This window comes from Chiloscyllium punctatum, chromosome 17 (genome assembly GCF_047496795.1).
Source record: "Chiloscyllium punctatum isolate Juve2018m chromosome 17, sChiPun1.3, whole genome shotgun sequence".
NCBI classification, from domain to species: Eukaryota; Metazoa; Chordata; class Chondrichthyes; order Orectolobiformes; family Hemiscylliidae; genus Chiloscyllium; species Chiloscyllium punctatum.
This window is the reverse complement of record NC_092755.1, coordinates 73425401-73450431: the sequence shown is the minus strand read 5'-3', so window position 1 is coordinate 73450431 and position 25031 is coordinate 73425401. Positions and strand designations below refer to the sequence as shown.

Here is a 25031-nt window from a genome sequence, read left to right as displayed (position 1 = left end):
GATGTGGCCTCCTATACATTGGGGAGACAAGCCGCCTACTTGTGGAACTTTTCAGAGAATACCTTTGGGACACCCGCACCAACCAGCCCAACCGCCCCGTGGTTGAATACTTTAACTCCCCCCTCCCACTCCACCAAGGACATGCAGGTCCTTGGCCTCCTCCATCACCAGACCATGGCAACATGACGCCTGGAGGAAGAGTGCCTCATCTTCCGGCTTGGAACCCTCCAACCACACGGGATGAATGCAGATTTCTCCAGCTTTCTCATTTTCTTTTCCCCCCCCCCCCCCCACCTTTTATCAGTCCCAACCCTCAGACTCAGCATCACCTTCTTGACCTGCAATCTTCTTCCCGATCTCTCTGCCCCCACCCCCTCTCTGGCCTATCACCCTCACCTTAACCTCCTTCCACCTATCGTATTCCCAACACCCCTCCCCCAAGTCCCTCCTCCCTACCTTTTATCTTAGCCTGCTTGGCACATCCTCCTCATTCCTGAAGAAGGGCTTATGCCCAAAACATTGATTCTCCTGTTCCTTTGATGCTGCCTGACCTGCTGCGCTTTTCCAGCAACACATTTTTAAGCTCTGATCTCCAGCATCTGCAGTCCTCAATTTCTCCTAGGTCTCAGTTTAACTCCTGTTCTAAAAGATGCATATCAGAAAATGCGTTACTCAGAGTGTGACATTGATGCGTTAGTCAAGATAATGCCCCATATCCCCCTGGGGCAGCATGGTGGCTCAGTGGTTAGCACTGCTGCCTCATAGCACCAGGTTCGATTCCACTCTCCAACCCTTCTCCAAATGGAGTTTGCACTATCCCCCCATATCTGTGTGGATTTTCACCATGTGCAAGTTAGGTTGATTGGCCATATTAACTTACCCATTGTATTTAGGGATGTTAGCCATGGGAAATATAGGGTTATGGGGATGAGTGGATGTGGGTAGGGTGCCTTGTCAAGTCAGTGTGGCCTTCTGGGGCCGAATGGCCTATTTCTACACTGTATGGATTCTATTCCATTCTAAATTTTGCTATCGGCAGTGAAGTGATGACAACTGCTGAGAAAAGCTGAACTGGAAACAGGACCCAAAACCATTCATAGCAGTTACAGTGTACAGTCAAAAATAATCGTTGTGTGAAGATCTGAGTATTAAACACTATGATAAGGTAACATATAAAGTTTTTTTAATTTGACCTAAGTAAAATATTCTCATTTTAGTTTTATCTAAACTTGAGTACTTCTCATGAGTGTTTTCTTTAACTTACTATGTGAAAACGTTAAGATGCAAAATTCACATCTTATCTTTCAAAAATGTCAGGACTTAACTCAAAACCTTTATAGCTAAAAATAAGTAAGCAATATTGAAACAGTGCCTCACAAAATATATTTGTATCTGCTGCATCCTATATCTGATTAACTTCAGCATGATCTATGCTTCCATTCTTTGTATTTGACAATTAATATTGGAAATTGGTTTATTATGCTACTTGGTTATATTTCTAAACTAATTTTATAAAGTCTTTTCTGTGCCAATGTAGTGCATTCAATGGGCATCCTTTGCATCTAGTGTCAAAATAGTCAGTTTCCTAGCTCGTACTTGTTTGAAAGCCAACCTCCTGTAAATTTAAAGACAAGCAATTAAAATTATATGCCAAAGTCAAAACATATTTTGACAATTAGCTTGACCATAAACCATTGAAGCATCTTTGAATCTAATGTCAAAATGACAAATTAATTTTAGTAACTTTTGATTCTCCTTGATCTCCAAACAAGAAGCACATTCTTATTAAATCAGTATTTTAACACCGTGACTCTAATGTCTTATTGAAGTTTGCTCCAGTTTGGATAAGTGGGATGTACTGATGTTGCCAGGGTTGGAGGGTTTAAGCTATGGGGAGAGAATGATTGGACAGTTTTCACTGGACTGTCAGAGGCTGAGGGGTTAACCTTACAAAGGCTTATAAAATCATGAGCAGCGTGGATAGGATAAATGGACAAGGTCTTTTCCCTGGGTTGGGGGAGTTCAGAACTAGAGGGCTTAGGTTTAGAATCAATGAGGTAAAAACAATGACTGCAGATGCTGGAAACCAGATTCTGGATTAGTGGTGCTGGAAGACCACAGCAGTTCAGGCAGCATCCAAGGAGCATAGGTTTAGGATGAGAGGGGAAAGTGTTAAAAGGGACCGAAGAGGCAACTTTTTCATGCGTGTGTGGAATGAGCTGCCAGAGGACGTGCTGGAGGCTGGTACAGTTACAACGTTTAAAAGGCATCTGGATGAGTACATGAAGATGAAAGGTTTAGAGGAATATGGGCTAAATGCTGGAAAATTGGACTTAATTTGGGATATCTGTTCGGCATAGACAAGTCAGACCAAAGAGTCTGTTTCCGTGCTGTATATCTCTGTGACTCTAAATACAGAACGTCTTACTATAATCAATCATTCTTTTACTTGTTTGATAATACGTCAATATCCAATGAAAGTTTTAAAAAAAGGCTGAAGGGAATTGAATATGTATAAAGTAGATATGGTTGGCCAAATAACGTAAACAGCATGAGGTGACAGATTGCCATAAATCTTGATCTTGGGATGAAATCCAATCAATTGATCTCTATATATAAATGAACCAATCAGCAACGAAGAAATCATGAGATTGCCATCTGACCTGCAGCCATGGCAACTAGTTTATTGTTACCTGTATCCTAGCAACAGCAGTGAAGAGTCAAGCTGCCAGGCCTTGTCAAGACAGGCTAGTGATTTTTAAATCCAAAGCTCAACAGGTAAGTGATAAATATTTGAAAGCAAGAGAGTATGGCACTTTTATTCTGTAATGGAATCATTTCCCATATTGCTCACTGAACCTGGTAGGCTTCAGTAGAGTGGCCCTTTCAATGCCTCACATTGGGGAATAAAAAATAACAGATATGTGTGCTGTTTCCTGTTTGGGTAATATTTTATTTTTCTTATCTTTTCTAAATTAAACCCATAAGGTGCCCCTTTTGAAAGAGAGTACAACTAATAAGAAATTGAGCCATAAAACAAAATAGGTATAACTGTAAATAATATTAATCTCCTAAAATGTCAATTATTGGCAGTTTGAAGTCTGGATCACAGGTATGGTTTTTGCTTAGTTTCATTCCAAGCTGGGGAATGTGTGACTTTTAATGTGGGGTGATTGTTGTGCTGTAGTTCCCACGTGGTTCTGGTTGGTCAGGAAACTCACTTGCTACCTTCCATAGGCCTATTGGACGGCACGGTGGCACAGTGGTTAGCACTGCTGCCTCACAGCACCAGAGACCTGGGTTCAATTCCTGCCTCAGGCGACTGACTGTGTGGAGTTTGCACATTCACCCCGTGTCTGCGTGGGTTTCTTCTGGGTGCTCCGGTTTCCTCCCACAGTCCAAAGATGTGCAGGTCAGGTGAATTGGCCATGCTAAATTGCCCGTAGTGTTAGGTAAAGGGCAGATGTAGGGGTATGGGTGGGTTGTGCTTCGGCAGGGCGGTGTGGACTTGTTGGGCCGAAGGGCCTGTTTCCACACTGTAAGTAATCTAATCTAATCTAATTTTCTGATTGAAATTAAACCTGTTTACCCACATTACAGTGTCCCTTCCATGGCTAGCAAGTCCTGAGGTGGGACTTGAACCTGAAGCTTCTAATACATTGCTAGTAAACCTCCTAAACTAGGAAATAACAACTAATGAAATTCAGGAAGTGACATTTTATACACTTGAGTAAAATGTATCACAATGAAACAAGCCATATCTCAATTTATGCTCCACATGAGCCTTCTCCAGAATTCAATTAGTTCCTATCAGCATAATCCTCTATATCTTTCACTCAAACACATTTTTTCTAGCTTCCCCTCAAATGTGGATCTACTGATAAGACCCAAAAAATGTAAAACATTGCAACATTTCCCCACTTGGGTTTGATGTGAATGAAAATACTCCACTGGAACTGGGTGCAGCAAATGCTGCCTCTGTTTATCATTAAGCAGAGTGCACATCTCTGGAGATCCGTTTTTATCTTTGCCTTTATTATCTCTAAACCTAATTAGTCCAATGCTCTCCTAATCTGCCTCTCAACTTACACCCTCCGTTAACTTGAATTTACCCAAAGTTCCACAGTCTCGTCAGCTACCAAGACTCTAGAATGCCCTCCACGATCTCTCTGCCATTTGTCATCTTCTTCCTCCTTAAAACTCATCTCTTTGACCAAACTTTTATTTGCAATTGCCCTAATATCTCCTTATGTGGTTTGGTATCGAATTTTGTTCAATAACTCTCATATGAAATACATTAGAATGTTTTGCTATGAAATGGTGCTATATAAATGCACATTATCATTCTTTGCTGCATGCATCCTAACTTACAGCACGCCCTGTGCTTGATCAGCTAAATTGCTTTGTCTTCCAACAATTCCTCGGCCTTAAAGTTCGCCACTGCATGTTGAAATCCCTTGATCCCTCACCCCTTCCTATACTAACTTGCAAGTATGAGCACTACATGTTCTTTAAAGACAGTCGTATGAGGACAGCATGTTCTTTGAACTCAGCAATGAGAGCCCCTGTGTCAGGACTATGGGCTTTAGAGCCTGTTTGACAAAATCTAGATCAAATTACTCATTACAAAAGTATTAGGTATGTATCAAGTCCCCTGTCCAAAACGTTGATTTTCCTGCTCCTCGGATGCTGCCTGACCTGCTGTGCATTTCCAGCACCACTCTAATCTAGACTCTAATCTCCAGCATCTGCAGTTCTCACTTTTGCTTATGTATCTAGTCCAGCCTATTTGAGGCATAAACAAAGTCTGTTGATGGTTAGTGATGTAACAGTCTATGGCAGAACCTCTGAGGGGATTTTACTGTCGAAGAATGTGGGGATTTAGGTGTGAGTAAAGGTTAAATTCAGAAAGAAAATTACAGGGTGTGTGAAAGCCAGCCCTAACGCACCAACCTCTGCATTTAACTAGGGCCTGTTTGGCTGGATATGTATGTGATATTGAGGTATTAACTTTCATTGCCTGTGAAGACTTCCTACTTTGGGTCTGTGGTTTATAGGAAATGCAGCATCAGTGTTGTCACTGAATTTGCCCAAAGGAAATCATACTATCAAACATTGAAGCAGAAAACCTTCAGCAGCAGATGCTTTCTATGAGCCGTTGACATCTCTTCTAGTGGCAAAGTTACTAACTCAACTGGAAATGGGGAGTGTATGAAACTGTGAATATGGCAAAGGATATAATAAGATGAGGTGGGACCAGGGTAAGTAGGGTGGTCAACAGGACTTTAAACTAGACAATGGGGAGGGAAGGGTAAAACTCCAAGATGATATCGAATCTGTGTGGGTAGAATTGAGGAACTGCAAGGGTTTTTAAAAAAACACGACAATGTGAGTTATGTACAGGCCTCCAAATAGTAGTCAGTATGTGGGAGCATAAGATATATCAGGAGATAGAAAAGGTGTGTAAGAAAGGCAAGGTTACAGTGATTATGGGGGATTTCAATACGCAGGCAGACTGGGCAGGTTGGTAGTTAATCGCAAGAAGAAGCATTTGTGGAATGTCTACAAATGGCTTTTTGGAGCAGCTTGGGGGATCCCACTAGTGAACAGGCAATTCTGGATTTAGTGATGTGCAATGAGCTGAAAATGTGTTGCTGGAAAAGCGCAGCAGGTCAGGCAGCATCCAAGGAGCAGGAGAATCGACGTTTTGGGCATCAGCCCTTCTTCACAGAGGGAGCTTAAGGTGGATGAATCCTTAGGTGGCAGTGACCATGATATAGAATTTCCTCTGTAATTTGAGAGGGAGAAGCTGGAATCAGATGTAACTTAATTATGGTTGAGTAAAGGCAATTATCGAGGCATGAGAGAGGAGCTGACCAGAGTTGACTGAGACAGGAACCTAGCAGGAAAGACAGTGGAACAGCAATGGCAGGAGTTTCAGAGAGCAGTTTGGGAAACACAGCAAAAATTCATCCCGAGGAAAAAGAAGCGTACTAAAGGGAGGATGAGGCAATCATGACTGACAAGGGAAGTTGGGGACAGTATAAAAGCAAAAGAGAAAGCATGTACAGAGGAACCTTGATTATCCGAACACCAAATATCCAAAAATTGGATTATCCGAAGGAGATCTGGAGGTCCTGATAGAAACATTACGTCAAAGATGTGTTTCCAACAGTGATCGCGTCTTTTGTTTACAATGCTTAAACAGGCACCGTCTCCAAATGACTGACCTCCCGCCCTCTCTCTCTTTCCCCACACTTTCCCTGGACTTCTACAGAGGGGTGTACCCTAAATCCCCCCTTCCCCAGATAATCTCTCCAACATTGTCCTGTACAGGGCAAATGTGGAACCTGTGAAAAAGTTGCAGTAAAAAGGTGCATGTGTGTGTATGTGTGTGTGTGTGTGTATACAGTCCGCCTGCCCTGGAGACAGGTGGGGGTTGGGGGGCAGGGGGCGGGGGCAGGGTTGGACGGGTTTCTGGGGGCGGGCAGTGGGCAGTGTTGGGGGTGGGGTCACACGTGCGGTGTGCTGTTGCTGCTAGTCTCCTGAACGGGGAGCAGACTTTAAAAACTCCAAGCCCCAGAGGAAAGGCATCTAATCGATTAGCGAATAATCAATTATCCAAACGAAATAGTGCCAGCCCATGCATTAGTCAGGGGCAATGGGTCTGGGTGGGTTATTCTAAGAAGGGTTGGTGTTGACTAATTGGGCACACTGTAGGGAATCTAATCTAATCTAATCTAATCTCGTTCGGATAATTGTGGTTCCCCTGTAATGCGGTGAAGGGCAGCGGGAAACCAGGAGTTTGGAAAGCCTACGAAGATCGACAGAGGACAATTTTAAAAGAAATAAGGGAGAAGATTTAAGTATGAGGGTAAGCTAGCCAGTAATATAAAAGAAGATTGCAAGAATTTCTTGCAATATATATGCAGATATATAAATGTCAAAAGTGGATATTGGACAATGAAAAATGATGCTGGGGAAATAGTAATGGGGAACAGAGAAATGGTGGAGGAATTGAACAGGTACTTTGAGTCAGTCTTCACAGTGAAAGACACAAGTAACATCCCAAAAATTCAAAAGCATTGGGATGGGGCAGAGGCCATCACCTAAGGAGAAGGTACTGGAAAAATGGAAAGGTCTGAAGATTAATAAATCACCTGCATCAGATGGACTAAAGTGCTGAAGGAGATAGCGGAGGTATTAGTGATGATCTTTCAGGAATCACTGGAGTCAGGGGGGGTCCCAGAGGACTGGAAAATCCCTAATGTAACTCCCCTGTTTAAGAAAGGAGTAAGGCAAAAGATGGGAAATTGCAGGCTGATTAACCTGACCTCGGCCGTTGGTAAGTTTTTGGAATCCATTGTGAAAGATGAGATTTCTGAATATGTGCAAGTGCACAGGAAAATAGAGCATGGTTTTATCAAGGGGAGGTCATGTCTGACAAATCTGTTCAAATTCTTTTAAGAGGTAACTAGCAGGTCAGCCTAAGGAGAGCCAATGGATGTTATCTACCTGGACTTTAGAAGGTGCCGCATAGGAGGCTGCTGAATAAGATGAGGGCCCATGGTGTTCGAGGCAAGATGCGAACATGGATAGAAGATTGGCTTTCTAGCAGAAAGCAGTGAGTGGGGATAAAAAGAAGGGTCTTCCTCAGGGTGGCAGTCAGTGACTAGTAGTGTTCCACACGGGTCATTGTTGGGACCACAACTTTTCACTTTTTATGCATTAATGATCTGGATGAAAGATCTGAGGACTTCTGGCAAAGTTTGCAGATGATACAAAGATAGGTGGAGGGACAGCTAGTATTGAGGCAACGGGAGGCTGCAAAAAAGATTTGGACAGGTAAAAGATTAGGCAAAGAAGTGACAGATTGGGAAAGCGTGAAGTTCATGCACTTCGGTAAGAAGAATACAGACATGGAATATTTTCTAAATGGGGAGAAAATTCAGAAATCTGGAGTACAAAGGGACTTGGGAGTCCTAGTCCAGGTTTCTCTGCAGGTTGAATTGGTGGTTAGGAAGGCAAATACGATGTTGTCATTCATCTCGAGAGGACTAGAATGTAAAAGCAGGACTGTACTTCTGAGACTTTAATCTCTGGAGAGGCAGACTGCAAATTGAATATAAAAATAAGTATATTCCAATGATATTTTAATTGATATTCAAATTTAACAGCTAGTTTCTATCTTCTATGGTTAGGATTTGTTGAGTGCAATTGTGGGAGAGGTTGTTGTGAATATGGAAAATGTTAGAAACACTTAATCCAGGCAGCTGGAAACTCAACCTGTGGTTGTAAATATTTTCTCATCAACCTGTTCAGAGATGTTATTACACACCGCTGGAGTGGGGTGGGGAGCTTAAACCTGGTTCTCCAGTGCCAGAAGTAGGGACACTACCATTGCCCCACAAAAGGGCCCTGTGACTGCCGTTAATGAGGATGAGAGTATTAAGTGGGCATTAATAGGCTCACTTAAGGCCTCAGTTGGTAACAGGGTGAGATGGCTGTCCTCTAGAAGACAATATAGATGGGGTGGAGAGTGACAAATAGAATTTAATCCCGAAAATAATGAGATGATACATTTCAGGATTAACAAGGACCTGAGAAGTAAATTGGTTCACAGGGATCCATGTGTGTGTGTGCATGTTTACGGCAGCAGGGTAGGTAGATAAGGTGCTTAAGAAGTATATGTCTTTATTTGTCAAGGCATTCAATACAAGGGCAAGGAGGTGGTGTTGAAATTATATCGAACGTTAGACCACTGCTGGAGTACAGTATGCAGTTCTGGTTGCCAAACTATAGGAAGGAATGTGCTTGCAGGAGCGAAGGAAGAGATTCACCAGGATAGAACATAGATCATAGAACATAGAACAATACAGCACAGAACAGGCCCTTCGGCCCACGATGTTGTGTGGAACACTTGTCCTAGCTTAAGCACCTATCCATGTACCTATCCAATTGCCGCTTAAAGGTCACCAATGATTCTGACTTTGCCACTCCCACAGGCAGCGCATTCCATGCCCCTATCACTCTCTGGGTAAAGAACCTATTCCTGACATCCCCCCTCTACCTTTCACCCTTCTCCTTAAATTTATGTCCCCTTGTAACACTCTGTTGTACCCGGGGAAAGAATCTCTGACTGTCTACTCTATCTATTCCCCTGATCATCTTATAAACCTCTATCAAGTCACCCCTCATCCTTCGCCGTTCCAATGAGAAAAGGCCTAGCACTCTCAACCTATCGTCATATGACCTATTCTCCATTCCAGGCAACATCCTGGTAAATCTCCTCTGCACCCTCTCCAAAGCTTCCACATCTTTCCTAAAATGAGACGACCAGAACTGCACACAGTACTCCAAATGTGGCCTTACCAAGGTCCTGTTCAGCTGCAACATCACCTCACGACTCTTAAATTCAGTCCCTCTGCTAATGAACGCTAATACAACGCCTTCTTACAAGCTCTATCCACTGAGTGGCAACTTTCAAAGAGCTATGAACATAGACCCCAAGATCCCTCTGCTCCTCCACCTTACTAAGATCCCTACAGTTAACCCTGTATTCCGCATTCTTATTTGTCCTTCCAAAATGGACAACCTCACACTTGACAGGATTGAACTCCATCTGCCACTCCTCAGCCCAGCTCTGCATCATATCTAAGTCCCTTTGCAGCCGACAACAGCTCTCCTCACTATCCACAACTCCACCAATCTTCGTATCGTCTACAAATTTACTGACCCACCCATCGACTCCCTCTTACAAGTCATTAATAAACATTACAAACAGCAGAGGACCCAGAACTGATTCCTTCAGAACTCCACTTTGTAACTGGGCTCCAGGTTGAATATTTACCATCTACCACCACTCTCTGACTTCGACCGGTTAGCCAGTTCTCTATCCAACTGGCCAAACTTCCCACTATCCCATGCCTCCCGACTTTCCGCATAAGCCTACCATGGGGAACGTTATCAAATGCCTTACTAAAATCCATGTACACTACATCCACTGCTCTACCCTCATCCACATGCTTGGTCACCTCCTCAAAGAATTCAATAAGACTTGTAAGGCAAGACCTACCCCTCACAAATCCGTGCTGGCTGTCCCTAATCAAGCAATGTCTTTCCAGATACTCATAAATCCTATGTTGTCTGGGCTGGAGCAATTCAGCTATGCAGAGAGAATTGATAGCGGTTATTTTCCTTAGAGCAGAGAAGACTGAGGGGGAACTAATTAAGGAAGGCCGTAAGCAGAGGAGATAGGGATAAACCTTTACCCTTAGTAGAGGGGTCACTAACAGGGGGCACAGTTTTAGTGTAAGGCACAGATGTTTTTGAGGGAATTCAAGAAACATCATTTTCACCCAGAAGGTTGTGCGTGTCTGAAAATCACTGCCTAAAAGAGACAGGAGGTCTCAGGACATTTAGTCAGCACTTGAAACACCAGAGCGTACAGGTCAAGTGCTAGAAACGGCATTATCATAGATCCTGGACAACCAGGGTTTTAAAGTATCCTTGCCATTATTCAGAGTGGAATGGACTACAAACTGAAGACAAAAAAACCAAAAGAACTGCGGATGCTGGAAATCTGAAACAAAAACAAAAATTGCTGAAAAATCTCAGCATGTCTGGCAGCATCTGGGGAGAGAGATTAGAGTTAACATTTCAGCTCCAGTAACCCTTCTTTAGAACTAACTGAAGACATTATGTTCAACCATTAGTTTGTAAAAGCATAGAAAGTAGGAGCCGAAGTGTGTTATTCGGCCCATTGCTTCAGTTCTACTATTCAATGAGATCATAGCAGATCTGATAATCCTCAAATGCACTTTCCTGCCTTGATCTTTGATTAAAATTAAATAAAAATCTGTCCATCTCAGTCTCTACTATACATAACAACCCAGCTTCTATAGCCCTTTGTGGTAAAGACTTCCAGAGATTCACTGCCTTTTGAGAGAAGAAATTCCTCCCCATCTTTGTTTTAACTGAGTCACCCCATATTTTGAGATTATGCTCTGTGGTTCTGTACCCTTCCACAAGGGGAAACAACCTCTCAGGCTCAACGCTGTCAAATCTCTTAAGAATCATATTGGTGAAATCTTACCAGGCTCCGAATGGACTGGATTGTGCTGAGATGAATGGTGGAATTGGGCAAGATGTTTGATGAGTCTCATCTTGATGTTGAGATCATTTCACTGCATCTTGAATGCTTTTCTCAAGTGGTTTTGGATGTTTCTTGCCAGGCAGCAGTGAGTTCCAACTGACATTCATTATTGTTAGTCAAATGCCTTGTTAACAGTCCAACTTACCCCAGGTTGCGATATTACCAAAGTTGCTATAAAAACTAGCCATAGGGAAAATTCGACACAGAATCCAGAGCAAGTTCTTGGCATATTCATCTCACCACTTGCTTCAAAGAACCTTCATTTTGGATCCTGGACACCAACATCAGGCATTCTCACAGGCAGGAGTTACATGTACCTCACACCCACCCCGGAACTAGGTATTCGATATGTGCCAGCCTTTAAACCCACATGGCATATGTCTGATCCGTTTACAGGATATTTCTGCATTACCATGATACACCTCAGGCTGCACTAGTAACTATCGCTGGAATGCTGCAGTAAGACACTGTCTGCTCAGGGACGTGGACTCAGCTCATGAACGGGATTAGGCTGTCAAGGCTTTCCACTTGCTGTCTTTGTGCTCACTCTCTCTGAACCTCCCTGAACATTATCAAGCCCAGGTAAAAACAATGACTGCAGATGCTGGAAACCAGATTCTGGATTAGTGGTGCTGGAAGAGCACAGCAGTTCAGGCAACGTCCGAGGAGCAGGAAAATTGACGTTTCCGGCAAAAGCCCTTCATCAGGAATATCAACCCCAGCCTTGCCTTGCCCTTTTGCGCATTGCCCCCTTATTCAGAGATACCAGGCTCATATTACAACTCTCTTGTATAATTTAGTGCAGACACAAAGCCAAGAAGCTGTCTGAGGTTGTCAGCGGGCCTCAGTCCAGGCAAGGGAGAATAGCCCTCATTTTTCCACTTTATATTCAGTTTACCAAGTTCTTGACCACTCATTTAACCTGCCTATATCCCTCTGTAAACTCTTTTAAATATCCTCTTGCCTTCCCACCTTTTTTTGTGTTATCCGCAAACTTGGCTACAGTACATTCACTTCCATCATCCAAGTTATTAATCTGTATTATACCTAATTGTGGCCCCTGCTCTGATTCCTCTACTTACAGGTTGCCATCCCATTTGTTAGCCAGTATTCTATTCATGCTAATATACTGCACACAACATCCTGGGGTCTTACCTTATTAAATTGCCAAAAGTGCAGTACATTATCGAACACCTAGAAATCCAATGACTGGTTCTCCTTTATCTATCCTACCTGGTGCCTCCTCAAAGAATTTTAATAGATTTGTCAGACATGATGTCCCTTTCATGAAACCATGCTGAATCTACTTGAGTATTTTATCTATTTCTAAATGCTCTGCTATGACATCCTTTCTAGTCAACTCTTAAGATTTTCCCAGGTGGCTGTGTAGCCCATTGGCGTTCAGTCATGTCTCTTTCCCTACTTGACATTGACAATTTTGTAATCTTCTGGAACCTTTCCAGAATCTAATGATTCTTGGGAAACTACTACCAGTGCACCCACTATCTCTATAGCAACTTCCTTTATTATCCTAAGATGCAACCCATCAGACCCCAAAACTTAATTATACCATTATGAATGATCAGCTGAAACCCCAACTGACTTCGTGTGGCCATTTCTGGACACCATACTATCAGAAGGCTGTCAAAATCTTAGAGAGGGTTCAGAGGAGATGCACAAATAGTAGCACAGATGGAAAGCCTTAACTATGGATCAAAACTGAAGAAACTAGTGTTTTAGAGCAATGAAGCTGAAGAGGAGATTTGGCAGAGATGATCTGTAATAACTCAGGAAGCCTGACTGAAAAGGAATGTTATTTATTGTTGAACACCAAAGTAGAACCTTTACTTGTGGCCTACTAGTGCACTAGTCATAGTGCAGGACAAGCAGTTCTGTAGACTTTTATCCCTGAGTCTGCTTTATTTTTAAATTTGACCTATTTTTCTTAATCAACCTGTTCAGAGATTTTATTGCACACCTTTGGAGCAGGTGGGGCTTGAACCCAGCTCTTGCAGTCTAGGGGTAGGGACTCTACCACTTCACCACAAGGCAGCCTGTGGGTCTACTTTATTTTTTAAAAAGTTTTTTTTATTTCATCAATTTTTCTAATCAAGCTGTTCATAGAGTCAGAAATTGAAAACAACAGTTGAGACAACATCAGAACAAAATAATTTATGGAGCAACACATTATGATCTGGACTGTACTCTTTACAAAAGACGGTTGAAGCAGATACAATGAGCATCTTTAAAAGGGAATTGGATAAATAGTTAAAGAGGAGAAATTTGTAGGGCAGTGAGCGAAATGATACAAATTCTAAAAGTCCTTATTTTTGCTATGTCATTTCAGAATTCATAAAACCTGTTCAGGTTCATTGGTTCCTTGAAAGTGGAGTTGCAGGTAGACAGGGTGATGAAGAAGGCATTTGGTATGCTTGCCTTTATTGGTCAGTGCATTGAGTATAGGAGTTGGGAGGTCATGCTGCGGTTGTACACAACATTGCTTAGGCTACTTTTGGAATAAGGCGTGCAATTCTGGTCTCCCTTCTATTGGAAGAATAGAACTTGAAAGGGAGAAAAGATTTCCAAGGATGTTGCCAGGATCGGAGGGTTTTAGCTATTGGGAGAAGCTGAATAGGCTGGGGCTATTTTCCCTGAAAGTCAAAGGCTGAGGAATGATGTTATAGAGGCCTATAAGATCTTGAGGTGCATGGATAGGGTGAATAGTTAAGGTCTTTTCCCTGGGAGGTGGGGTGGGTGTCCAAAACTAAAGGGCATAGGTTTAAGACGAGAGGGGAAAGATTTAAAAGGGACCTAAGAAGCAACTTTTTCACTCAGAGGGTGATGAATGCATGGAATGAGCTGCCAGAGGAAGTGGTAGAGCCTGGTACAATTACAACATTTAAAAGGCATGTGGATGGATATATGAATAGGAAGGGTTTGGAGGGATATGGGCTGGGTTCTAGCAACTGGGACTAGATTAATTTAGGATATCTGGTCGGCCTGGACAAGTCAGACTGAAGTGTCTGTTTCCATGCTGTACAGTTCTATAACTTTATGACTCTATGTTCTTAGATGCCTTGATCTCCTAATGGTGCCGGCCTGTAGCACCCCCTTCCCAATAACTCTATGTCTCTCTCCCTCTATAATTCTTCTTAATTGTCTATTTCAGACTTATTTCTCATTGATGATATTTTCATTGATGCATCTCCACACCTGGGCTGCAGTTTTGGTCTTTTTCTCACCCTCTTGAGTTTCATTGTCTTTGATGACAGAGTTAAGATAGAAGGCTTATTATTTAGGAATTGTGGACTATTTAATGAAGCTTTTTTTTGCAAATTTAGTGCTTGAACATGGCTGAAAGTGAACAAGATCTGACTGAAGATGTATCAGGTAGAGATGCAGAGAAACATTCTGAAGCTCCACAAGAATTACTGGAGAATGTTGGAGAACAGTTTGATCAGAATGAAGGCAATAGATCATTGAGTTCAAGTTCACGTAAAATTATTTTTTTTTCTGAAACTGAAAATGCTGAAGAGAAAGACAGTACTTCAACTCCTGAAGACACAGGACAACCAGCTACAAATGAGGTGACCATGGGTGAAAGTCCGGTAAACCAAGCCAGTCAGAGTACTGACCTGCAGGATGAAGTGGTTTCTGAAGGTCAAGAAACAGTCAGTGCAGCATTATCTCCATCAGCCGACAGTGAAACCCATCCAGCTGAAGAAAAGAAACATGACAGTGATATCGAAGAACAAATGAAAGTTGAAAAACAAATGGATCAGGTGGGTGTAAGACCTTCAGTTGCAAGCTCAACCAGTGCTCAGAGACCATCTACCTCTGGAAGCCGTTCAAAAATGGACAGTACCTCAACTTCTCAAGTTATTGAACAGGTAGATACTCTTAATTTATTTCAAGTTTGTATAGTTTTCTTTAAGTTTTAAAACTGTTTAGAGCTTCTACCCCACAAACAGAAAGATATGCATGTCAATAATTCATGTTATGTTCTACTGTGCATTTCTGGAATTGTGATTTTGCCAATTTGTGTAACTTCAAAGTGTGCAATCATTTAGATGGTTTTCTGAAATTTGGAATCAATACTTTTAGCCTGTTTTATTGGAGGTTTCAGATTCAAAGTCACCCTAAATTATTCATATTTACAGCATTGAAGTACTTTGATCCTTTGCATCAATGCCATCTCTTTGCCAAAGCAAACCAAAGCTGTTTCCATTGTCCTATACTCTCCCTATACTGTTATTTGCTGATTTGTTTGAAATCATAATTAAGCATTTTTCAGCAGAAAGAAATTGCATTAGTATGCATGAATTTGTGACAATCAGGAAAATGTTGCAGTATAGTTACAGTAACTAGACAAAGCACTGCTATACTCTATGAACTTCTGTTCCCATGGATGCAGATAAATGTATTGCCATAACCACTCGTTTATGTTCAGATCTATTGTTGTATTAATGCAAAAACAAAGATAGCTATTTAAAGACTGACATAAGTTGCAATGAAAACACAAGATGTTTTTCTGCAATATAGCTGTTGGATGTGGAAAATCAAGCAAGCATCTCATTCTGTATCAGTATAGTATTTAACCTAACTTGTGATAACCTATTTGTACAATAGAATAGAAATTTCCAGGGTAATCGTAAATTAAACATGTTTAATTTGATGGACTGAGTAAATTTATATTGAAATCACTAGAAGTATTATATATTTCTCATTTTCAATTAGTTTAACAATTCACCATAGCATGCTGATTTCTCAGCACAAGACTGGGGCTAGTATAAGGTAACAGGTTCTGCAGATTAGAGCTTGAACAACAGGGCAAATGTATTTTCCAGATGGATTTCTGGACAGGATGGAGGATGTAGTTTGCACATGGTAGTGACACATACACACTACAATGCAAACTAAGCATGCATATAATTAACATTAATGTGATGGTTACAATTTTAAAGTGATTCATGCATCATTTATAAATAACACTATTCAGAAATGTCTGTTTTTACCGACTGTCACGTGAGGATACTCTCCATGAATGAAGAGTGCAGAAGAGCATGTGAAGTGCAGCACCACACAGCTCTTAAAAAGCGATGTCAGCTTAGTGAAGTTGTCATTCAGACTGTTCACACACTAAAGATTGTAAGCAGCATGCAATAGACAGAGCTAAGCAATTCCATAGCCACTGGATCAGGTCCTGCTACATCCAGTTGTGACAGCTGATGGACAATTGGTTATCTCACTGGAGGGGGAGGCTTCTTTTTTGGTAGTAGGGGATCCCAGGACACCAGTGCTTAACATGAAGCAGAGGCAGTTGTTCAGCCAGAGTGTTGAGTGGATGATTTATCTCGGCCTTCTCCAGAGGTCCATGCCGTCACTCATGCCAGTCTTCAGCCATTTCGATACACTCCACAAGATGTCAAGAAGTGGCTGAAGGCACAGGATCCTGCAAAGGCTCTGGGCCCTGACAACATTCTGGCAAAGCAACAGAAAATTTTGTTCTGCAGACTAGACATGCTCCTAGCCAAGCTGTTCCTGAGCACTTACAACAATTAGATCTATCTGGCAATATGAAAATTACGCAGGTTTGTCCTGTCCACAAAAAGCGGGATACATCCAACCAACAAATCTAACTGAGTTGGGCCTGACTTCCTGAATTCCTGATGAAGGGCTTTTGCCCAAATAGTCGATTTTCCTGCCCTTCGGATGCTGCCTGACCTGCTATGCTTTTCTAACACCATTCTAATCTAGACCCTGACTTATAAATACTGTGGCTTTAACATTATCTCCTCCATCCCCATTGGTAATAGTGCATACCATTGACTTTTCAAGTTGCACTACAACTACAGTTCCTTAGACAGCACTTCCAAATCTGTGACCTCTACCACCAGATGGACAAAGCATCAGATACATGGGAGTGCCACAATCTGCAGGTTCCCCTCCATACACCTGACTTGGAATTATTCTGCCATACTTTCACTGTTAGAACATAGAACATAGAACAATACAGCACAGAACAGGCCCTTCAGCCCTCAATGTTGTGCCGACCTGTGAACTATTCTCAGCTCATTCCCCCTACACTAACCCATCATCATCCATGTGCGTATCCAAGGATTGTTTGGATCTCCCTAATGTGGCTGAGATGACTACATTAGCAGGTAGGGCATTCCACGCCCTTACCACTCTCTGAGTAAAAAACCTGCCTCTGACATCTGTATAAATCTATCACCCCTCAATTTGTAGTTATACCCCCACGTACAAGCTAACGTCATCATCCTAGAAAAAAGACTTCCACTGTCTACCCTATCTAATCCTCTGATCAACTTGTATGTCTCTGTCAAATCCCCTCTTAGCCTTCTTCTTTCCAATGAGAACAGACCTAAGATCTCAGCCTTTCCTCTTAAGACCTTCCCTCAAGATCAGGCAACGTCCTGGTAAATCTCCTCTGCACCTTTTCCAATGCTTCCACATCCTTCCTGAAATATGGCGACCAGAACTGTACACAAAATTTTCAAGTGTGGCTGCACTAGCATTTTGTATAATTGCAGCATGATATTGCGGTTCCAGAACTCAATTCCTCTACCAATGAAACCTAAGACACCATATGCCTTCTTAAAAGCACTATCAATATGGGTGGCAACTTTCAGGGATCTATGTACATGGACCCCAAGATCCCTCTGCACATCCACACTACCAGGAATCTTTCCATTGACCCAGTACTCTGCCTTCCTGTTATTCTTCCCAAAGTGCATCACCTCACATTTAGCTGCATTAAACTCCATTTGACACCTCTCAGCCCAATTCTACACTTTATCCAAGTCCCCCTGTAACATTCTTCTAAACTGTCCACTACTCCACTGACTTTAATGTCATCTGCAAATTTACTAATCCATCCACCTATGCCTGCGTCTAAGTCATTTATAAAAATGACAAACATCAGTGGTCCCAAAACAAATCCTTGTGGCACACCACTAGTAAACAGACTCCAGGCTGAATATTTTCCATCAACCACCACTTGCTGCCTTCTTTCTGAAAGCCAGTTTCTAATCCAAACTGCTAAATCACCCTCAATTCCATGCCTCTGCATTTTCTCCAACAGCCTACTATGTGGAACCTTATCAAAGGCTTTACTGAAGTGCATGTATACCATATCAACTGCACTACCCTCATCCACATGCTTGGTCACCTTCTCAAAAAACTCAATGAGGTTTGTGAGACATGACCTGCTCTTGACGAAACCGTGTTGACTATCTGAAATCAAATTGTTGCTTGCTAGATGATTATAAATCTTATCTCTTATAATCCTTTCCAAAACCTTTCCTACAACAGAAGTAAGGCTCACTGGTGTATAATTACCTGGGTCATCTCTACTGCCCTTCTTGAACAAGGGCACAACATTTGCAATCCTGGTACTAAACCTGTAAACAATGATGACTCAAATATCAAAGCCAAAAGCTCTGCTATCTCCTCCCTAGCTTCCCAGAGAATCCTCAGATAAATCCCATCCGGCCCAGGGGACTTGTCTACTTTCACTCCTCCTAGAATTGATAACACCTGTTTGTAACTAACCTCGATCCTTTCTAGTCTAATATCTCGTACCTCATTCTTCTCCTCTACAATATTCTCCTTTTCCTGAGTGAAAACCAATGAGAAATGTCCGTTTAACACCTCTCTGATCTCTACAAGGTCCACACTCAACTTCCCACTTCTGTCTTTGACTGCCCCTATTCCTACCCTAGTTATCCTTTTATTCCGTACATACCTATAAGGTTTAGGGTTCTCCTTTATTCTATTTGCTAAAGAATGCTCATGTCCTCTCTTTGCTCTTCTTAACTCTCTCTTTAAATCCTTCCTAGCTGATCTGTAACTCTCCATCGCCTCATCTGAACCATCTTGCCTCATCAACACATAAGCATTATTCTTCTGCTTAACAAGAGATGCAATTTTTGTTGTAAACCATGGTTCCCTTATCATATCACTTCCTTCCTGCCTGATAGGGACATACCTATCAAGGATATGCAATATCTGTTCCTTAAACCAGCTCCACATTTCCATTGTCTGCATCCCCTGCATTTTGCTACCCCATTCTATGCATCCTAATGCTTGCCTAATCACATTATAATTGCCCTTGCCCCATCGATAACTCTTGACCTGTGGCATTGCTAAACTAAACGTAACTTTCCATTGCTAAACTAAACGTAACTGAATTATGGTCACTCTCTCCAAAGTGCTCCCCTACAACTAAATCAAACACTTGGCCTGGTTCATTACTAAGCACCAGATTCAATGTGGCCTCCCCTCTTGTTGGCCCTTTGACATACTGTGTCAGGAAACCCTCTTGTACACATTGGGCAAAAACTGAACCAACTGTTGCTGGATCAAAATCCTTATACAGTCTTTTGAACAGCATCTGCACGCAGTCCAAAAAAGCAGCTCACTATCACCTTTTCAAAAGTAACTATGGATGGGCAATGAATGAAGGCTTAGCCAACAATACCTATGCCCCTCAATCATTTTAAGCAAGAAGCAGACTTGATCCAAGAGTGGGTCTGAATATTAAATTTCATCTGTAAAATCTGGAGTGAGAGTGGCTAAAACTGAAACCATAAGTGGAAGTCGCAGCAAGTTCAAATTAGGAGAAAAGGTGAGTTGCATGTAAAAAGGGATAAACTAAGTGTGTATAAGGTCAGGGAGATTGGTGTTTGTAAAGAAAAGGTTGAATCAGATTAGTATGAGCAGAGGCAGATTGGGATGTATGAGAGAAGATTTACTCCAAGGCCAGTCAGAGGAGCAGTGCAATGTGACAGGTGACACTGGGGGAGAATGGAAACTGTGTGAAGAAAGGAGACAATTTGGAATGTGTGAAATTAGAAGTATAATGTGACTTATTAGAGGAGAGGTGGATTGATACGTGTGAGGTTTGGACAGTGTAACGAACCAGCAAGTGGAGAACAATCTTTCCTCTAAGGGCCATGCAGCCACCTGGAAAATAGTATTAAAGTAAAATATTAAAATGAACAGAACTTGCAGAACTTTGTGTCGCTTCAGTGACATTAAAATATAAGCTACCTGTGGCAAATTGCAATGTTCAGAGGAGTTTTTAACAGGCCCAGAACAATGAAAATTCAGAGGAAAAATTGTTCAGGGATGGATTTTGTGTAGTTGCATTGTTCTGGGAACAGTATCTCATCCAGATACTAGGCAAGTTTGATCACTATGTTGAACAGGCATTTGGATTAATTCAGAGCAACAATTAATGTTGTCAGTAGGCAACATTGAATATTTAATCTAATCATAATATGGAACATTTTATTCGATGGTTTGTTTACAATGATAAATTAATTTGAGTTATGATTTAATATTGTGATCTGGTCAATAATAATCTCAGATTTTGATTTGACTAATATTGATGATATCAGGAGGTAGAGTCTGGCTTGTAATTATTTTCAAACATTTATTACCAGCTATATAAAGGTGTTTAACAGATGGTCACCTGTTTAGAATACCAGGACTTGGATGTTTAATTTTGTCTTGTCCTGTCCTAATGAAGGATGGCCAAGGAACTGTTAGTCATGAAGCAGCAGAGGGAGCCCGAACTTTCTCAGCCCCGCCGAGGTTACGCCCTGATCTGGCATTTTGTCTACCTAATGTAGTGACAAGTGATTTATGCAGCTGTGTAGCGGATGATTCCAGAGAAACAGATGCATCGTTGGTTGAGACTGCTGTCTGTGACACTGTGTTTGAAGAAAAATCCTACATTAAACAAAATTCTTTGGTAAGAAATGATTTTGTTATTGCCATGCTCTGAAATTAATACATTCTAATAGCAAGAAATATTGCCTATTTACTCTTTCACAAATTGAATGCCTTTCTCTCCTCTTTTACATTTTCCCTTCATGCCATGCACTAAGACAACGGACAATTCTTTCCAAAACGTTGTCAGTACTGTTCTTTAAGAAGCTATTGGGAGGCATGTGAACTCGTTTTTGGATATTGCCCATCAGAGTTGGTGACCTTATCAGATGAGAGATGCTGGCTGTAATCTCATGCTAGCATTCCAATGCACTGTGCCAACCACAATCTCAGTTTCCTAACATCTGTACCTCGTTACTTTAGCATTGATAAACAAATTAATTAGATTGAAAAATAGTTCAAATTCAATTACTTTGGTATGCATTTTTACTTGAGGTAATTTTGAAAATGTGCAACTGAGAATATATGTTTGCGTTGAATATTTAGATATCTGAATTTCTAATAGATATTTACATATTGTGATTTCAACATTTATATTAACTGCCGTGACTACACAATTGTTTAATTCTTAACAGTATACACAATTCACATACATAGAAGAGATTTGTATTCTTTTCCCAGAACTTAGTGTGGTCTTTTGGAATAAATCGAGACACTCCAGTACATGCTCTACATATTGATAACCGGAGGTTGATCCTTTATGCTTCTTCACACACTGCAGTCATAAATAACTTTTCAATTACTCGTCAGCACCTCTTACAGGTATGTAATATTTGATGTAGGTTTTGTTTTTTTTTTGGTCAAGTGTTTTGATGGGGTTAGACGAAGGAGGGAAGAGGCTCATGGAGAATATAAAACCAGTATGGCTCTCTCAGGTCGACTGGATTATTATTGACCTGTAAATGTGTGTTTCAATGTAATTCTCCAAAAGCTTTTAAAATTTGGCAAAAGTGATTCAGCTGTAACAAATTCTGCTAACTGGCCTTGTTTAATGTTACAATACTATGGCTTTAAGAGGTATATTTTTTTAAATGAATAAAGGTTAAGATAGAACAGCAGTAAACAGCTTGTGAGGCATTGGGTGTTTTTTTAAAAGTTGGGTCAATAGAAGCATCCTGAATGGGTGGCGACAAGTTCCCATAGAACCAGGATTTTTAGTTTTAGCTTTCTGCAGGAGCGGGGATTTTGAAGTTGGATGAGGAAGTTCTTATTCCTCTCTCCGTTCCAGCTAAAAGCTGTGGCTTTCTTTCTGCTGCTAGAATTGTATGTGAGACAATCTATTTTACTGTCTTTGCCTTTGCCAAGGGTGTGTTTATGGAATGTTTCTATATTTGACCAGTTACTTAGTAGTAGTTACCATACATATTAGTTTGTTAAGCATTTTGATTGAGTTACAGTTAAGCCAATTCTTTTATTTTTATTTTCTCTATATTTTAACTGTAGTGTAAAAAATAAAGTGTGTTTTGCTTGAAGTTAACTAGCTTGATCAGTTGAATTGCATCTGGAATGCAACACTTTACACTACCTTTAAAATGCGAAAGAGTCTAGGTTATCTGCTTAATATATTTTGAGGGGGTTTGCTCTGGTCCATAACACTAAGCTATACTTGTCCAAATGTTCATTCTTCATTCTAACAGTTTGTTTCCAACTGCTTCTGCATTTAGTACGACCATTGTGGTGCTCACTGGGATGGGCAAGCTAATAAAGGTGCATGAATGAATGGAAAAAAAGATCATTGGAAGCAGTGCAGTGAAGGTCCTATAGGCTGATCGTGGGTGTGGAGGGACTATCTTATGAGGAGAGGTTGAGTAGCTTGATGCTGTAATCATTTGAGTTTAGAAGAATGAGAGACAACCTGATTGAAATATACTAGATTCTAATGGCGTTTAACAGGGTTGATGTGGAAAGGTCGTTTCTCCTGGTGGGAAAGTCCAGGACTAGAGGGCATTATTTCAGAATCAGAATTGATCTTTGAAAATAGAAATGAGGAGGAATTTCTTCTCTTGGAGCTGCAGAGGCTGGGCTGTTAAATATATTCAAGGCTGAGATAGACAGGTTTTATTCAGTAAAGGAATCAAGGGTAGGGGGAAAAGGCAGGAAATTGGAGTTGAGGGCTATCAGATAAGCCATGATGTCATTGAAAGACAGAACAGGCATAATGGGTTGAATGAGTCGAGAGTGTGGTGCTGGAAAAGCACAGCAGGTCAGGCAGCATCCGAGGAACAGGAGAATCAATGTTTCTGGCCTAAGCCCTTCATCAGAAACGTCGATTCTCTTGCTCCTCAGATGCTGCCTGATCTGTGATTTTCCAACTCTACAATCTCGACTCTAATCTCCAGCATCTGCAGTCCTCACTTTCTCCTCCCTGATGGGGTGAATGGCCTAATTCTGTTCCTCTGTCTTATGGTTTTATGGCCTCATGTAAAAAAATGGCATCCCTGTGTTACAGTTGGCAATAATGTTGCATACTTTTTAAGAAGGCTCTGCAATTTAAAATACTACTATCCGAATAAACATTGCTGCAGTCCAAATAGATATTCCAAAGTCCGGAGAGAAGACTCCTCTGCCATTGCATAAGATCATTTGGTGGCATCAATGGGTTCAGTTGAGGTTTGAGATGTTGCAGTCCAGTCATCACATCCCCGTCAATGCTCGAGAATGAAGAAAGGTGAATGTTTGCCATGCTGCCACTACCTCCCCATTTCCTTTTCAGGCAGCTTCTTAAATGTCATTACCTGAGGGACTTTAGTCTATGAAGTCGTTCTAAGTATGGCCTCTTGGACCTCAGTTTTCCAGAGAAAATATCCTATATGGATGCATCACAGCTCACTATGGCAACTGCTCTGCCCAAGAAATTGCAAGAAAGTTGTGATCACATCACAGTCCATCACAGAAACCAGCCTCCCTTCCATTGACTCCATCTACATTTTCCACTGCCTCAGGAAAGCAGCCACCATTATCAAAGACCCCTCCCACCCCAGTTATGCTCTTTTCCGTCAAACACAAGATACAGAAGTTTGACAACATGTATCAACAGATTTACAAACAGCTTCTTCCCCACTGTTATCAGACTTATGAATGGACCTCTCATATCTTAGAATTGATCTTTCTCTGCACCTTCTCTTTAGCTGTAACACTATATTCTACATTCTGTTGTGTTACCCTGATGTGCTTATGTAAGGTATGACTTATCTGGTCAACATCTAAAACAATACTTTTCACTGTATCTTGGTACCTGTGACAATAATAAATCAAATCAAGTCAAATCATTGGAAGTTTGAACTTTGAACCCACTACTGCTGGGTTCTGAATTTCCTGCCGGAGGCTTCATCCCATTAGAGGATCAGCTGAACAAGATATTACGCTGAGAAATTTCCAAAATCAATCAAGGGCCCTGTGAAATCATCTTGTTTAAATCCAAAGTAAGCACACAGTAAGCCACATACAAGACACCAGCTTTCACTGGACAGGTTACAAAGGCATGGAACAAACTGGGGAAGTCAAGCTACATTGTTTTGAATTAAATGTAAAATGATTTGCAAGTGGGCAATAAAGCATACCAATTATCTCCTCGCAGTTTACAGTCAAGTTTTCCATTTTGTTACCTTCTTGTCACTGACAGAATTGCTTACAGTCTTCAGGAGTCTAACCCACGGGCCCTGTACAAATTTTTGTGTCCCCCCTCCCCCGTGCGAGCTCTGTAATATCTGGCATTGTTTAGACATGTTGGTCTGTAGTAACCCAGTTTGTCCTTCTTTTCCTTCTTCTACAAATTTATAATTTAGAATACTTGCCAACATTGCAGGATTATTTGCACGTTTAAAGGATTTAAATAAAATGCAGCCTGAAGCTCTGCTGTGTCTTCTTTACCTTCTTTCAGTAGCCTGGGCTAATTTCTAATTTCATACACTGACTTAACCAACATCAATTTTGCGAAAATGTTCAAAAGGTCCTTTGCTGTAGCTAGTTGTTTCTTCTCCAGTACACTCAATTTTCATTAAGCTGTAATGTTTTTAAAAATCCACAGTAATATTTGTTTATTATCTCTCCCTTGACTTTGTGCCTCACAACTAAACATTTTTAATTTACCCACTCAACTTCATATCATAAAAATTTC

General features: G+C 41.2%; 1 protein-coding gene across 1 annotated transcript in view; it reads left to right on the top strand.

Moving 5' to 3' along the window:
* The first annotated feature begins 2737 nt into the window (after positions 1–2737).
* cfap251 (cilia and flagella associated protein 251) overlaps positions 2738–25031 on the top strand; it is a 77904-nt gene continuing 55610 nt past the window's right edge. Inside the window, exons 1-4 of the mRNA XM_072586971.1 lie at positions 2738–2778; positions 14497–15045; positions 20712–20936; positions 21536–21676. Of these exons, the coding sequence (XP_072443072.1) occupies positions 14506–15045; positions 20712–20936; positions 21536–21676 (906 nt within the window). The 5' untranslated portion in view covers positions 2738–2778; positions 14497–14505. The remainder of the gene's footprint in view (positions 2779–14496; positions 15046–20711; positions 20937–21535; positions 21677–25031) is intronic.